Raw genomic sequence first — 18,195 nt, forward strand, 5'->3', positions numbered from 1 at the left:
CAGGTATAAAAGCTAAGGTGGGAAGTTCCCCTTTACTTAAGTGTGCCACCCAGTTCCCTCTGATCCTTTGGCACCCTTACGCCCGCCACTACTACTTCTGTGTGGTGACGGAGAAAGAGCAGCAGAAGTGGCTTGCTGTCCTCCAGGACTGTGTCAGACACGCTAATGATGGTGAGTCCTGTCAACTAATGCCCTCCAAAAATTCCTGCATACTCACATGCTTATAAATGCACTGAAAACATGACTAAACACCATTCTCTCAACATATTATATGACTAGGAGTCATTAGACTATGTTCTAATTTAGGTAATTATACATGTACTTAGGATGTTTCAATTCCGATACCTGAACTTATCGACCTTATATTAACATCTACTACCAGTCCGTTAAGGGAAAAAAAAGTATATATTATCGTTTTTTAACTGCTGTATACTACTAACTCTGTATGGATGTGATATGATTGCTATCATCGTTGTATGGCCTGGCTCAGGTTAAACCCTTTGTAAAACATGAACAAATACATATAGAGAATGAATTCAATAGGACTTTGTTTTATTATCTAGTTTGACAAGTCAGTCATAATGGAAAAAGAACCTAAACTAATTAGTAGAATGTTTTGGGACTAAATTACACTACGTGGTATCGAAACACTGCATAGACTCACCCATTCAGTGCATAATTTCTTGATGTTGTGTTAGCTTTTTCTGAAATATGGAGCAACTTAATCCCAGTAGCCTACTTTATCCACAGTACTGAAAGTGGAAATAAAAGTAAATACATCAAGGCATCATGCCATGACATATTTACCTGGTTGCCATGACGCTCAGCTCAGATGAGCATTGTGCAAGAGGTCCCAGGAGGAAACTGTCACTTTGTTATAACTTCACCTCTGCTGTTTACTTTAGCAGAAGGTTCATTAACTGACAGGTGCTGAAGTTTATTCGCCAGACCTGCGCTTGCATATTGTAGGGTGGAAACGGACATAGACAAATAGGTGTTTGGGAGTCTGTGTGGTGTGTGTGTTTGTTAATAAATTTAGAGTGTAAATTACCAGGTACAGCTTTGCAGCATTGCAGTGTTCCTATGTGAGGTATGTTCCATAGACTGTAAAAATAGTGGATGTATCTTCCGTGAAATCACCTATTGGTTTGTGGACTGCTGTTTTGAAGCCTCAAGTTTGGCGATACGAGCACCACTGTCTTGACTTTTTGCAACCTGATGTGACTAATTTTGACAAGAAGTTGGAGCCAATGTTTTTTTTAGTTTTCAGTTAGTCATGACAGTTACAGAAACATGGGGGGAGGGATGAGCTTGCTCTGTTTTGTTTGGAATTTACTTAGAACATGCAGGAACTCATAGAGCACCTTTTAAAGTCACTCAGGCAAAATGTGAGCCAGAGAAGAGATATAAGCCATATCTGCCTTCCATTAGGATGGGAAACGTGAGATCTCTGGCCAACAAGATGAACAGCCCTGTTGAGAAGTCGGAGAGATTATGATGAGAGCAGTGTTGTGTGTTTCACTGAGACATGGCTACACGAAGACATGCCTGACTCCAGTGTCTGTACACAAAAACTCTAATGGCACAATGTGAAGGATGTGTGAAATGGTATGAGGATTATCACTGACTACAAGCAGACTGATAGCCAGACAACAAGAGGGGACCTGGACTGGGCCAACGAGTTGAATCTGTTCTTTAACAGATTTGATGAGGGGGCTCCTTTTTAAGCTATCCCCAAGCTCTTTGACCTGACTTCCTCCCTGATGAAGTCCCTGGAAATGCTGGTCCTGTCACACCTTTGGTCCCTGGATCACGGGATCCCCTTCAGTTTGCCTACCAGCCAAAGGTGGGAGTGGAAGACAGCGTCATATTCCTGCTTTACAGTGCCTTAAGTGGGATTTATGCTTCTGCCGGGGCTCTACGCAGAGCTTACGCCGTAGCCTACATAAGTGGCCTGAAGTTTATACTTGTACACTGGTGTCTGTGTTGTTCTGAAAGGTGCACGTCAGGCTACGGGTAGGGTACGGCTCAGGGGCCGTATCTACACGTACCTACATACAGTTGTAGCCAAAAGTTTACATACAGTTGTAAAGAACATGTATGTCATGGCAGTTTGAGTTTCCAATAATCTCCTATTTTTCTGTGATGGAATCATTGGAGCACATACTTCTCTGTCACAAAAAACAGTCATGAAACTGCACAACTGTACGTACTTAGGGCGTGGGTTTAACGCAGAAGCATACAGTAAATCAGACTTAATCTCACCTTGACAGGCCATGTAGCACTGTGAGGATCATGTTCTTCCAGCCTGCCCTGCTATGGGGCAAGCTGACAGCAAGGTAGACGCTGCCCCGGATTTTGGACCATCTGACTGGTCAGGCACGGTATGTTAGACTACAGGGCTGCCTGTCTGACACTGTGGTGGGCAACATGGGAGCCCCACAGCGGACAATCTTGTCACCCTTTCTCTTCACCCTCTACTCCTCGGACTTCAGATTCAACTCCAAGTCCTGCCAGCTGTACAAGTTCTCGGACCACTTCAATTGTGGACTGCTTCAGTGAGGGGAAGGAGGCTGAGTACACAGGTGTAGTGGGCCCCCTCAGTGGTGTGGGCACTGGTAAGACAGGATTTGGTGGTGGTCTTCAGTAGCTGAAAAGCTGAACAACACCTTCTACACTTTTCCATCCAGGGGGTGGATGTGAACTAGGGCTGCAGCTATCAGTTATTTTAGTAATCAAGTATTCTACCGATTATTCCATTGATTAATCGAGTAATCGGATAAGAAATGCTTTTGTTTTATTGAAGCGCAATAATATACAATAGTTTGGTTTAATTTTCGGAAAAAGCTACATTTGTATTGACTACATTGCTTACAATATCATCTCTCAAAAAACTAAACATTAAGTGCATTTAAGTGCCATATTACATTGTTTTTAAAGAAAACATTTTCGGAAATGCAATAACAACCTCAAACTAAGGCATATATTAAACATACATAAACATTGACTTAAATTGTGCAACTTAACTTTCAGAACTAGTTTCAACCTGAGACTGATCAGTATATAGGCCTATACATTATGTAAATATTAGTTATACTCAACCTATTTTCGTTTAAATATTTGATTACAATGTCACACAGCTCTGTTACACTTGTGCTAGTAGATCGTTGATCAGCTGTTTCTCCGTGAAGAAAGAGAGTGGTGCGCAACGATCAGCTGTTTTTCCGAAGGGATAGTCAACAATTAAACTGATTTAAATCCTGTGTTATTTGGTGATTGATCGCGCTGTTTATAGGGCCAAAATGCAGTGGTGGAATATAACGAAGTACAAATACTTTGTTACTGTACTTAAGTGCAGTTTTCATGTATCTGTACTTTACTTAAGTAGAATCAATAGTGCATACTTTTGACTTTTACTTTGTTACATTTTGCAGCAATTATCTATACTTTCTACTCCACTACATTTCTACAACGTTGCGTTACATTTTCTGATCAGTTTTCCCCCCTGCCAAAATGTCTTCCTGACCGTCACACGTTTGTCTCACCAGTGAAGTTTGGTTGCCATAGATATATGGGGCAGCGTTGATCCTTGCTTCCAAGCCGGCTCCGGTGCTCCAGAGCCCGGGCGCAGCGCTGCTGACCCTCGGTAATACAGCCTCCGGTAAAAGTGAAAATGAAAATGTTTGTTTTTTATTATTCCCGTTTTTAAATCATAGTCTCCACAGCGTTGTTTACTCCTCCGCCAGGCAGCGTAAGACGCATTCATATCTTATTTATTTGGCTGGACCTCTTCACATCTCCTCCCCATGTTCGCTGCTTCACACACTTTATTTGCTTACGCTCCCATGGTTAAAGGAGATAAAACTGTCTTAAAATACATCCATGAATAAAACCAACCGCATTCCGATTCAAACAACATATTTCTGTTTTATGCTGGTTAGGATAGGTACTTTTACTAAAGTAAATATGTCTCTGGTTATTTGTACTTTTACTTCTTCAGTACTTCCTCCACCACTGCAATGACTTGTAGTCATCTGCGACTCCGACATCCATCTCTTGAAGGCGGTCCCTCACTTCCCAGGAGGTGCACAGGAAGTGTCATGTCCTTATATGGGAATTTGCAGAATTTGCAGGGTGTTTTCTTATGCTAATTAGGAACAACTGGCACGCACTTTCAATTACGAAGACGTGGGATCAATCCTAAGAACACAGGTGCGAACAATTCTGTTGTTTAAGAACACGTCATTTATCCAACGTAGACTTTTCTTAGGGACTTTCTGAAGAACAAGTTTAAGAGAAAACTTAGGAAGATATTGGTGAATGAGGCCCAATGTTTTCTGTTGAGATGCTGAAGCATTGATGTTGTGCTATTATTGTGGTAAGCTAGTTTGATTTTTGCAGTAGACACACTGTAGAGAGTTTGAGTACGTTTGAACTGATTCCAAACTTTGGACACTTTCTGTCGTTTTCTTCAGCCTGTCTCTTCTCTTAGCCCCTCACTATTTATGTTCTTTCTTTGTTTTGTAATCTGCGCCGTCAGTCTTCATGGCATGTGTCGCCAGCAGCGTCAGCCCGGTGTGCGACAGTAATAATCATCCGTGCGGAAACACTGAGCGGTACAACGTTGGTAATATAGATTAAACAAAGCTTTGAGGCAAATCATTTTGCATTGAGAATCTTTAGTAATCGAATTATTTGAGTTACTCGAGGAATCAAGCCCTAATGTGAACACTGTGCAGAACTAAAAACACCTGCTATGGAGTATACCTGAACAACAAGCTGGTCTTTGCTAAGAGCACAGTCTGTCTACAAGGGCCAGATCTGACTCTACTTTCTGATTTGGCATTGGATGTAAATCATGAGGGTGCAGAATGGTCCAAAATAAACAAACATTATTCCAAAGATATTGGACTGCTAAAATGGCAAAGGTATCAGTTTATTTATAGTCTATATATATATATATATATATATATATATATATATATATATATATATATATATATATATATATATATATATATATATATATAATGTGTATGTCACACCAGCTAAGAAAACAGTACACAATATACATATTCAAAACATTGTAAGTTGTAAGCGCAACAAAATTCAGTGTTTATTATTTATACAAGGACATTTATTTACACATTAATTGGTAGTAGGTGTACCAAAAACTCACTTTCTTTCAGTGATTTGTAGAGGTTTGGTCGTGTTTTCAGCTACACACAGCACCCCATGCCTCTGCTTGGTTTTCCCTCTGCTTACTGAAACCGATGCATTGGAATTTAGTGCCATCACCGTCACTCTTTAAACTAGCTTAGTGCTTTGGCCACTTTGTCACTTTCATGTCATGAATCAGTGTGTAGTTTACACAAAGTAATACAACTATGGCAGTGAGTCAGAACTGTACTTCATCTAATGTACCACTCAGTGTTATACAATGATGTTTATAGCTGCCTTGGCAATTGAGAAATTTGGTATTTAGTGCCAGAGGCTATGAGTGGTTTTTAAAGTGTGGCTTAACAGCAATTCTTAGTTTAGACTGCATTGTCAAGTCTGGTCTCTACCTGTGTTTAATTTCTTTAAATTCCCTGTCTGTCAGGCTCACACTCTTTTTCCTGCTATTTCAGTGTGTTTCTCTTGAGGTCTCTTACTGGAATCATTCTCTGATCGTTGGAAGTAGTGCAGTGACAAAAACGTTTAACTTCTTCAGTTTTGTTAGTTGTAATTTTCAGTGATGAAACTTAAATTTGATAATCAGAAAACATGTACATTTGAGTAGTGGAGTAAAGCAAATGAAAACTGATAGATTTTCAGGATTTATCATCTTGATTATTTTCTACTTAGTGTCTCAGCAGTACAGAGTGTTGTTTGGAAACCTGTGTAAGTTGTAGGACAGGGTCTGTGAGGAACGACCAATACATGAGTCTGATGCCTGAGCTGTGACACAGGCCAGCTGCATGACATACGAACAGCTGAATGACTTCATATGTTTTCTGTGTACTACATCCATGGCCCCACACATGACAAAGGGCATACCCTGGACCTGGTGTGCTGTGCTGGCATAACCCCCTACCACCTGCAGTGCACTGACCTGGCTGTCTCTGACCACTATGCCATCCTATTCTTGGTCCCTGTGCCTCTCCCAAAGCAGTGCACCAAACGGCCCATCACGTTCAGGAACATCAAACGGGTGTGTACTTCCACACTATCTGACTCCCTAGCAACCCACCTCGCCACCCACCACCCCTCCCAAACAGTTGATGGCATGGTGGAACACTACAACCATGCCCTTTCTCTCAGCCTGTACCTTGTAGCTCCTCTCACTACACATTATGTGTCTTTCTCTCGTCCTGCCCCCTGGTTCACCCCTGAGCTCCGCAGGATGAAGACCATAGGACGTAGGCTCGAGAGACGATATAGAAGATCCGGCTACACTGTCCATCCTGAAGCATTTAAAGAACATGTCACGAACTACAAAGAAGCCCTTTCTCAGGCAAAAACGAGGTATTACTCCACACTCAACGGCAATCAACAAAAACACCCCAAGTTGCTCTTCTCCACTATCAACTGTCTACTTCACCCTCCTGATGCCCCTAAACCCTCAGATGCAGCTGACCTCTGCTCCAGGTTCCTGGATTTCTTCCAGCAGAAAGTGGACACTATCCACCGCCAGCTCCAGTCTCCTGGGCTCTCCCCCTGCCCCAAACTGCCCTAACAGGACTCTCCCCACTCTGCCACCACACACACTGCTGCCTGCTCACCTCAGTGCTGCTTATCCGCCTTCTCTCCATAAATGCATCTCTTGCCTCTGGTGTGGTACCATCCAGCTTTAAAATGGCAGCAGTCTTCCCCATTCTCAAAAAGTCAGGCTTAGACCCAGACGGCCCCAACAACTATCGTTCAACCTCCCTTTCCTCAGCAAAATCCTGGAAAGAGCAGTGGCTGACCAGCTTCAACATCACATGTCCCACCATGAGCTCTTCGAACCCCTCCAGTCTGGTTTCAGAACCCACCATAGCACTGAGACCGCCCTCATCAAAATCACTAATGACCTCTTGCTTGCTGCCGACAATGGCCTCATCACCATCCTCATCCTCCTTGACCTTTCTGCAGCTTTTGATACGGTTTCCCATACCATCCTTCTCCACCGCCTCTCTGAACTCATCAGCCTCAGTGGCACAGCACTGTCCAGGTTCCGGTCCTACCTCACTGACCGGAAACAATTCATCACCCTAAATGGCTTTAACTCTGATCCAGCCACCCGCCAACCATGGCGTGCCCCAGGGCTCTGTGCTTTGTCCTCTGCTGTTCACCATCTACATTCTACCCCTAGGTCATATTATCCATGAACATGGACTCAACCTCCACTGCTACGCTGATGACGCTCAACTTTATATCAGCACAAACCCCACCTCCCAACTCCCACCCTCAACTGCCTGCAGGAACTCAAATCATGGATGACCACAATCCTACTCAAACAGTTATAAGACCGAACTCATGGTGGTGGCCCCTGCACCACTGCTCAGGAAAATTGGAGACCTGGCCCTGGTTGTGGATGGCTACTCCATTTCCCCATCTCCTGAGGTGCACAACCTGGGCATCATCCTGGATTCCACTCTCTCTTTCCGGTCCCACATCAAAAACATCACTAAGTCCGCCTTCTACCACCTCAGAAACATTTCAAGACTCCGGCCTTCACTCACACATTCAGTAACTGAGACACTCATCCATGCCTTCATCACCTCCTGTCTGGACTACTGCAATGGTGTCCTGTCTGGATTGCCCACCAAGGCCCTCCAGTATGTCCAGAACTCTGCTGCCAGGGTTCTAACCCACACCAAGCCCTGGCAGCATATCACTCCCATCCTCCAACAGCTCCACTGGTTGCCAGTCATGTCACGCATCACCTACAAGATCTTCCTGCTCACCTACAAATCTCTCCATGGACTCTCACCACAATACCTCAAAGATCTCTTCCACCTCTACACACAGTCACGTTCCCTGCGGTCCTCTGACAAGGACCTGCTTGATACCCCCCGCACCAGGTTGCGGACCTTTGGGGACAGGGCTTTCTCTGCCAATGCTCCCACACTCTGGAACAGTCTACCACTTCACGTCCGCTCTGCCCCATCCCTGCCCATGTTCAAAAAGCACCTCAAAACATTTCTTTTCACTAAGTCCTTTGACCCCTAACCCCCCTCCCCCCTATTTGTTAAGCGACCTTGAAAGGCGCTAGATAAATCCAAATTATTATTATTATTATAGAGCAAAGCTTCAGAGACCTGCACTGACTTCTTTACAGCTCTGGTAAACAAGGTGTGGATGAACTAATCTTACCCCCGATCAACAAGTCATTCTTTTTCACACAGAGGGTTCTGTTAGTGTTTAATGGTGTAATGCAAGGCTGGGTTAACCCTACTTGGGGGCCCTGTGGCAAAAATTAACTGTGGGCCTCTATAGAGCTCAACAGTGAACACCCACTATTTAAACAGCTCTGGTTACGGAAGTGATTTTCACCATTCAATATCTCCATTGACATTTCATTAAATGCTTATATAAAAAGTCTTAAGCCTGGAACCAAACGACGTTGCGGTTACGCCTAGGATTGTAGGTGGTGTAGTACTTCTACATGACATCACAAATAAAACATGTTTTACTTTAAACAAGGTTGATATCATGCAGACTTCTGGCTTCTACAGGGGCATGAACCATCATTTCACAATCTCGTACCTCGTGGTCAGTCTAACCTGGATGGTTTAGACATTATGGCTAATAATCAAAATCATTATGGAGAAAATTAATATAATTTTTACTTCTGGAACCACACTGTTAAGTTCTTTTGTATTATCCTTAAAGTAAAATAGTTAAACACAAATTAATTTAGTAATATGTAGTTCTGAAACCTTTACTCCTTAATTGAATTAACAATTTTAATAATTCATTAATCGTTTTAAGTAATTCATCAAGTTAAAATTGCAATCATTCACTGGCTTCAGCTTGTCAAATGTAAAGGTTTGCTGCATTTCTCACTTTTAAAGTCTTCTTTTTCTGACATTTTACAGTTTGTTCATTAAAAGAATGAAGGCATTGACACGGGTCCGCTCAACAAGGCAAAGCCTCAAGATTAGGAAGTAATGTTGGACCCTGCTGAAGCCTCTTAGCATTACATTTTATAAAGTAGTTTATTGGTGCATATTCTCAAAAGGGTGCATATTCAGGCCCTAATAATCTAACTATAAATTGAGGAATCTCTGTGCATGTCTCTCGCATGTGCAGTACAGCAGCAGGGCCGGGGAGTTGCTACATCCCTAGTAGGCTCATTGATGCGGTTCACCGCGGCTCTGCTATTAACCCTGGTCTCCTGGTCGAAAGTCCTGTTTGATTTGGCCCGTTTACCACCCCAACCTGCCTCCTTTTGCATGGATTTTTGGTCTTTAATACTACGCTTTGGCATTGAGTTGCCTAAGCAGGTCATCGCAGTGTGCCAAAAATTGTACCATCCGCCGAAAGCTGATTGCTGTATACTCTACATGCAAATGATGAAATTAATTGTACACAAACACATGTTAGATGAACGCCCAGGCTCTTGGGCTCTCCAGCACAATGTTTTGTTGCCGGCGGTTGCACACATTTCTCCGGCTGTTCTGCGCGCTGTAGCAGCTTCCTCAGCAGGCTGAACCAGGCTACCTGCTTTCTCCGCCCGGGCCACATCGCTACCTGGATGTGTAACGGCTAGACGGAAAAAGGGTACATGTCGAATCTCTAGATGAGCTGCAGCTGATCTGCGCCTGAAAAAAATCCTGCTTATAGTCAAATAAAGTTTGGCCAGTTACGAACAGGCACGCACTCCAAACAGGGACTGTACTAGTAATAATAATTGTAAAGGTTCCTGTAAAGGTTGTGTTCCTCGCGCTTTCAATGCCAGTTTCAGTTATGTAGGTTGTTAAGATAAAAGAAGAGACTATAAATCCCAATTGTGGGTTTGTTTGAAATCCCCTCATACCATCTGAGGCTAAGGCAAATAATACCCCCCTCTTTGAAAGGGTCTTGGGACTTCCTGTCTCTGATACTAGTAGGAACTCTGGTCCCGTCACTGCCCTCTGCCCACATACACACTTCTGGCTTTGTCATAGTTCTCTCATACTGTCTGGCTGAACAGCATTTCAAAATTAGCCTGTATTCTTTATCACAGCACTCAGTGTTAACATGCTTTTCTGGTTCTGACAACGATTTTCATTTTCTTTGGAAGCCAGACAACTTGAGGATTGTAGAAAAGTTTTAAGAGGCCCTGTCTTTCTCACGCACCTCTTGACTACAGTGTTGACTACTGCCAGTAAAAGCTAAAACAGAACACATGGACACACACACACACACACACACACTTCATTATTTGATTGAAGCTATAATGGCCACATTCCGAAAAGATTAATTTCCGATAGATAGATAGATAGATAGATAGATAGATATATATATATATATATATATATATATATATATATATATATATATATATATATATATATATATATATATATATATATATATATAGATATATATATAGATATAGATATATATATATATATAGATATATATAGATATATATAGATATATATATAGATATATATATATATATATATATATATATATATAGATATATATATATATATATATAGATATAGATATATATATATATATCTCATTTTTTTCCATGCTAAATTCGCAGTTGACACCTGACATAACATATTATTTACTTAATGTAGCAAGCAATTTCATTTGATTTATAAATTTAAAGAAATCCTTGTTTGCCTAACTCAATGTATTTCCTAAATTTATCCTTTTACACATATTCCTACCAAAAAAATCCTTAATGCCAAGAATGACACACACTTTTGCCTCTGCAATATTCCGTTATTGCTACTACAGGTTAGCTAGTTAGCCTAGTTGACCTTAGCCATTAGCCAGCTTACTAATCAAGCTAGTGAGCTAGCTTGCTGAACACCCCCTGTATCAGGATGCAGTTAGCTTTTTCACAGCAGAAACTTACTGACTGGCAAGAAAAGGTGTTACAAATAAAATTAACGATGGCTCAGTTTTATCCCCAGTAAGCCATGACAGTGTTGACAATACAAAGTGGAATTCAGCCATCATTTATTTAATTATTTGCACCTTTTCCTAGTGTGACATGTTAATGACTAACTAAAAAATGGAAGGCACTTTTTTTTCTTTTTTTTTAAGTGATGATATTTCTTTCAAACTGCCAAATCAATAGAATGCTAACATGCTAATATGCTAACCACTAACGGCTACTAATACTCCCACCCCAGGTTTATCAGAGGAGAATAAAGTCCAAACACCTGCCTTCACTGATGCTGTACGACTCTACCGCCAAGCTAAAGGGCACTATGGCACCTGGGACATGATGTGTGGTATACCATCACAGGTAAGCATGGCAGTATTATTGTCCTCTGTCTCCTGGGCTGTGCTTTTTCTTTTTCAAGTTTGAATGACGTAATACAGTATATTACTGATAAAATATACCAGGCTTGGTTCCACTATTGTTGTGGGTGAAGCAGAAATCTGACTACCGACATGCTTCATGTATGGGTCTTACCTAATCAAATTATATCGGCGCAAACTGATTTCTCCCATAACCTGGTTTCTTGTGTGCATCTTAACATGGTGCAGTCGCCCGCTCCTCATTTACATAAAGTTGAATCCAGCCAACTTTATGCAAATGAGGAGCGCTCGGCTCGCCGCCTCTCAAAAGCTGACGAAAATCTTTTAAGTTTTAATCTTTGTCGATCTGAAATGAAGACAGATTCAGCAGCTGCATAGCCTATTACAAGTCTACTGGAGAATGGAGGAGAAAACTCAGCAAAAGCTGCCACTGCCGCGGTTACCTAGTAACTTAATAGTTTTGATGAGTGAAATTACGGTCCTTTCTCCGCTCTGTTCTGAAGCAGCGACGCAGCGGTACTCGTGCACGTCTGTGTGTGGGTTGGATCCCCAAGGACAGGGGGAGGGGTTAGACGGAGGCCCGAAAAGATGCTACTTTTAAATCTTGCTAGCTTTTCAACATTACCAAGCCTGCCTTTAAACTCATGTTGAATAATGCACGATTTGAGGATAATGCTGTGTAATGATAATACTATAAATATAATGTGATAAACAATCACACAAACCAAAAATTAAACTCACCATCTAAACGCTGAGTGTCTGTCTGCGGTGGCATATACATTAGTATAATGGAGATGGCCAAAATACACCGAGCTACCTATACAGCCGCAGCCCCACTTAGTGTAAAAGCAAGCCACACCAGTGGTTACTAACGCCCCCTAGGACTACTGCCCCTCCAGACATGAAGCAGAATCACCAGCTGAGTAGTCTTTTAGCATCTCTCACTGCCCTTCTAAACCTGTACTTTCCCTCTTTACCTGTCCCTCTCCCCACTCCTAAATGCCTCTTCCTTTAGCAACCTTAGCTGTCTGAGTTGTACCTCACCCTGGTTCGTGATGGTATACAACTGTCCTCAATGAAGCTGATATATGACACCAAAACCTTTTGTGTACTCATCCAGACTGTTGGTATTAGTCTTAGAAACATCCCAGTCTTTTAGTTTAGCCCCAAAGTTAGCATCAACTTTGGCCCAGGCTCTGAAAACTTAAAGTGGGCTGAACTTTGAGGTGGACCAGCTATTCTCATTTTAGTGACTGGCCACTCCTCCGAGTTTTGCTCTACTCAGAAAGAACGAGAATATGCACATTTTGAGAAATGTTGAACTATTAAATGTATACAGTAGCTTTGCATGGATTGAATCACACTTTTAAATGTTTGTTTTTCATTCAGAAAAAATTTATGTAGCCTAATTATGTTTAATTACAAAATATTTATTTTAATATAAATAGTTATTCCTTGATAATATGAGCGACTAGAAGGGGAAGCAACAGAGTTAAGAAGTATGAAAATAAACATTAAACTCTAAACACATTAAACTTCAAACACTACAATTTTACAACAACATTCAATTTCTCTGGGACTAAATGTCCTTTAGGGTTTCACTACATTGAATACTTGTCACCATCACTGAAACAATGTGGCTCAAGCTAGTTATTGATAAAATAAAGTCTAATTATACCACTTGTAGTTGAACATGTGTGTAGTGAATGAGCTATTGTGATCGTGTCCATATGAGTTGTGTGTTTGTGTGTCTTGTAGATTCTGTCAAATCTGGTGATGGAGGAGGCCCTCCCTGAGCTGAGGGAGCTCATCTCCCCACGCCTTAAAGGTAAACTACACGAGAGGCAGAGAAACTGGATGCTGGTAAGAAACTACTCAACACACATTCTACTCAGATTTTGAGAACCAAATAAAAGTACATGTGTATTTAAAGCAAGTTTGCATTACTATTTTACCCTATAAATAACGGCTTCAAAAATCATTTTGATCCTACAATGACTTGTAATAAGGATAATGTAACTTTTGGCTAGAGAGTTTCTCCCGGGAAAAGTGCGTAAAGCACTAGCACTATTTTTGGTGAACATGGATCATATTTTATGGAGAAAATGTTTTCTGGTTTTCCCTATGATGTCCTCCTACTGCTCTGCCTCAACTCTTGGTGATTTATGGAGTTTCCTGATGCACAGAAAGGACATTAAGTTATTTTTCGCAACAATCTTCCAAATGCTGCATCCCTTTTATGAGTCTCCAGAATGTTGGAATTAATTACTTTTAATCAAATAATTGCATCACTAATATCAGAGGAGGACATCAGTTGTTTATTTAAAAAATAATCACTATTTCACACTTTACTGACTGCAGAGACAGCCTGCGTAATTAGGCTAAGATGTCCAACTCAAAACAAAAATACCAAGTACTGCAGACTAGAGCCCGAATATTATATTATCGGCCGATATTAAGCATTTTCCAAACTATCGGTATCGGCATTTATAATGGCCGATACCGATATACCGAATGGCCGATTTATAAGGGGTGATTAAGTGATTATATAGGGTATTTTACACTGTTCCTTATAAGGTATCCTAATAGGGTATGTAACATTGGTTGGGCTGAAAATTGCCCGAATGCTATTTTATTAGGCCCTTAACTACCCTGTGAATATGGCTCTATTTGGAACAAGAGCTTTTCTTCCAAATATGGTATGCTCATGAATATTTAGATGAGCTGCGCGCTGATTGGTTTGAGCGAACCACATAGAAACACATTGGAGACGAGACAGCAGGTCTCATATTTCAGACACTGCAAAGTTATACATTGTTTGTCGGGCTATTTCGTTATTAAATTCACTTTTGAGACTTTTTTAAAGCGAGAAATCAACTATATAAACCTCAAATATGGGCAGTTTTACGAAAATTGATGGCTAATTGTAAATTTGGTAAGACGTGTCGGACTTTAGCTAGGAGCTCCACACAGTCTGACGAGAAAGTGGCAACCACCATACCCAGTGAAAGTCACCGTTTCTCTGGGTACTGGACTACTGGAATACTCGGGGCTCCGTGGAGCTCCGCGGAGCTGGCTGGTTGCCAGCTGCCGGCATAACTAGAGTAGCTATATTTACAGTTTGAATTTCGTCATGCCACTTATATAACATCTACCCCAAGGTCTCATAATGCTAACAATGGTGTCCGATTTCAATTTAATGCATTTTTGTGAACATTAGGGGTTTCGTTAGCTGCGACTGTCCCTTCAATCCTATGTGTACAGATCGCGGCTAGTTAGCTTAATTTTCGGCTTAATTAGAGTATATTTACAGTTTGAATTTCGTTACGCCACTTATATAACCTCTACCCCAAGGTCTTATAAAGCTAACAATGGTGTCCGATTTCAATTTAATGAATTTTTGTGAATTCCAGAGGAATTCTAAGAGGAGGCTAGCTAGCTCTCATTGATAGAGCTCCATCCAGCCGCAGGCTCTATCAATGAGACTCACGGACAAGAGGCGTTTATTTCCCCGATCGTTTGTTTAAATAACTCAACACATTATAAGATTAACTGTAACCTGTGGTAAGAGATTGCTGGCGTAACAAGCTCGCTGACTGCGCTCTTACTCACACACACCGGCCATTTAGCAGGAAGAGGGGAGCTGCAGGCCCTGGAGCTCTGTCAGGGCAGCGTCGTTTGGTAGTCCATTAACCCAAAATACGGTGACTTTGCGCGGGTATGGAGTGCCGTGGGCTGCCAGCCATGACGGAGCTCTATCTACCTCACAGCAGGCCGGGGTCTGTGAAGGAAGGCAGGCCGGCGGCAAGGCAGCAACACAGGCAGCACCGGCGGCTGAACTCCGACACACAGTCGGACAAAATTTGCAATTAGACATCAATTTTCGTAAAACGGCCCATATTTGACCTCTACACAGTTGATTTCTCGCATAAAAAAGTCTCAGAAGTGAATTTAGTGGTAAAATAGCAGATTAACAATGTATACAATTTCTGAGATCTACGCGACCTATTCAGAAGACTAAGCTGACCTCAGATCAGTGGTGTAGCCTATGTAAATGTTGGGGCGTGACAAAGATGGAGACTAGAACCAAATGAGGACGAGCCGCCGAGTTGACGTCAACTACGCGACTCGTTGAGATTTGCCCGTTTTCAGAGGCAGTTTCAAATTGGGAGATTTGCAGAGGAAAGAGGTGTAATTGGGATTTTGAGGTTCTATATATGTCCTAGTTACTCACTAAACTGTCATTATTCAACTATGACAAGGTAAAATCGGGTTTGCATTCAGTCACCCCTTTTAAAAAATAAAATAAAAATGGACGAAACACCCTTCAACCATGTTATGAGTGTTGGCATTGCATAGTTTGTCCACCAGAGGGAACTCTACAACGTCCCTGTTGGCAACACTCGTGTTTAACCCTTTAAGTTTCATATCTTAAGTTTTTATTTTTATACTTTTTATTTATCAAAACTTAAATCTATTTTGATGTTTCTCTGTTCTTTTGTGACAATAAAACAAACAAGTTTATTTTTAAACTGCATCATCATATTATTATTTTAGTGAGGACTCATAAATAACAAATAACTAATGTTAGGGAAATCTGTTTTTGTTTTGTTACGCGTTTCTGGATTTATTTTTATTTTTATTTTTTTTTTTAAATATATATCGGCCGATATATCGGAATATCGGATTTTTAAATCACCAAATATTTGTATTGATATCAGCCTTAAAAATCCTTTATCGGTCGGGCTCTACTGCAGAGGTGGAAGTTCATTTAAACGGAGCAACTGAAAAGAACAGGAGGTTTTGCCTTCAAATATGTGTTTCATGTATGTGTAGATTAGTGATGCGGTGTGTAGCCTGGTGCAGGGGCAGTGCCAGGCCCAGTATGAGGCGGTGTTGCAGAAGTGTGAGGCGGCTTGCTCCTCTCTGGAAGCCTCCATACGAACAGACATGGACCAGATCATCACCTCCAAGGAGCACGTCACCAACAAGATCAAAGGTAAGTAATTTTCAGAGCTTCTCTTATTTTTTTAGCCCTGTTTTTTATGCCTTTTCTAGGCCATCTGTGATGGTCTGACTGAAGTTATTCTTTACTTCTAAATGAAAGGTATGGAGTCTGGAGTGATTGCAGACTTATTAGAGGCAGAACCTGATTTAAATGAAAAGTTTACACTAGGCAGACTGTATTTTTTTGTATTTGTATTTTTTTATATCCATCTTCACAACATACACACCCGTGTTTGGCAGTGGCGTCAGTGATCTTCATTAGTTTTATTTCAGACTGCATCAAAAAGCTCCACTGCACTTGAGTTACACAAATGCTCTACAAATGCGAGCATGTCCTTAAATTAACTAGAGCTGACTACATTAAAACAGTAATGAAATGAACCCTGTAAATGTTGAGGCAGAAGGTAGACACATGGTAAACAAGTACATGGAGTAACAAAAGCCTTTAAAAGTCTTTGCAGTTCCATTTTCAAATTCAATTATTTCATAATTTAAAGACACAATAATAAAACAGAATTTGTACTTTTTGCTTTATTTACTCTAGTTTATTAATGCATTGTTTAAATGCAAAATGAATTAGCCAATTTACAATTGTTTAAAAATGACACAATCACCTACCTGCAAATATGCAATGGATGAACATTTACAAACATTTTTCATCTGCATGAGCCATTGACTGCATTTTTACTAGTAGAAGTAGTATTCGGTAGTAGCTCTTCGTTGTCAAACAGCGGAAACTAGGCAGACCAGCAGTAATCCTCACATTGTTTACTTATAGAGGAAGATTATAGCTGCAGCTGTGTTGCAATGGCAGTTTGTAAGAAATTACAGAGACTAGATAACAGTAGTAGCAAAATGAGAGTCATCAAACAATAAAGAAACAGTATGCCAAGAGAGAGATAAGCCACCGAATAAAACACTGGAACATGTAATGTAAAAGTGTGATTTTTAAAATTCTTTTAATAATAGCTGATCTATAATCTGCTGGAGCTGCTACCCCCGCGACCCGACCCCGGATAAGCGGATGAAGATGGATGGATGGATGATCTATAATCTGACCTTTTTTTATTTTAAAATTTTTAGTTCAATGAAACATTCATAAACTCACAAAGACATAACTCCAAGTCCCTTCCCTGACCCACCCACTTACAAACTACGGAAGACCCTACTTAAAAAAAGAAAAGAGGCAATGTAGCTTGTCCTGACAACCAGTGGCGAATTAATTCAGATCAGATGTGCTGTATGAGTTAGCAAGGTATCCATTAAGGTCAAATAGGGCTGCTAAATCTCCTGAAAGCGGTTATATTCATTTCTATTTTAGCATAAGTGATCCATAAATGAAATTGTGTTTGTGTCAAGTCAAGAGTCAAATTACCACACAAGATTTGTGGCTGCAATTCCAACTTGCCTATGCACTTCATTGCTTATAAATTCAACTTTTGTAAATTTATAAATTACTGTGTGCTATTTCTTCTTTCAAAATTGATATACTTGGGTGCCCAGGTAGCTCAGTTGGTAGAGCGCACACTCATATATATAGTGGTTTACTCCTCGACGCAGCGGTTGCAGGTTCGACTCCGACCTGCGGCCCTTTGCTGCATGTCGTTTCCCCCCCCCCCTCTCTCCCCTTTCATGTCTTCAGCTAAAAAATAATAATCTTAAAAAAAAAAAAAGTGATATACTCGTGCTTTAATTACCAGCATTTTTCAAAGTGACTCAACAATAAAT

The 18,195-nt window shown here is 40.9% G+C and overlaps 1 protein-coding gene across 1 annotated transcript in view; it reads left to right on the forward strand.

The window, feature by feature from the left end:
- niban2b (niban apoptosis regulator 2b) overlaps positions 1–18,195 on the forward strand; it is a 63,073-nt gene that overhangs the window by 27,727 nt on the left and 17,151 nt on the right. Inside the window, exons 5-8 of the mRNA XM_078250325.1 lie at positions 4–171; positions 11,328–11,443; positions 13,219–13,323; positions 16,297–16,459. Coding sequence (XP_078106451.1) covers positions 4–171; positions 11,328–11,443; positions 13,219–13,323; positions 16,297–16,459 — 552 coding nt within the window. The remainder of the gene's footprint in view (positions 1–3; positions 172–11,327; positions 11,444–13,218; positions 13,324–16,296; positions 16,460–18,195) is intronic.

The sequence above is a fragment of the Sander vitreus genome, chromosome 5 (genome assembly GCF_031162955.1).
Source record: "Sander vitreus isolate 19-12246 chromosome 5, sanVit1, whole genome shotgun sequence".
Lineage (NCBI taxonomy): Eukaryota > Metazoa > Chordata > Actinopteri > Perciformes > Percidae > Sander > Sander vitreus.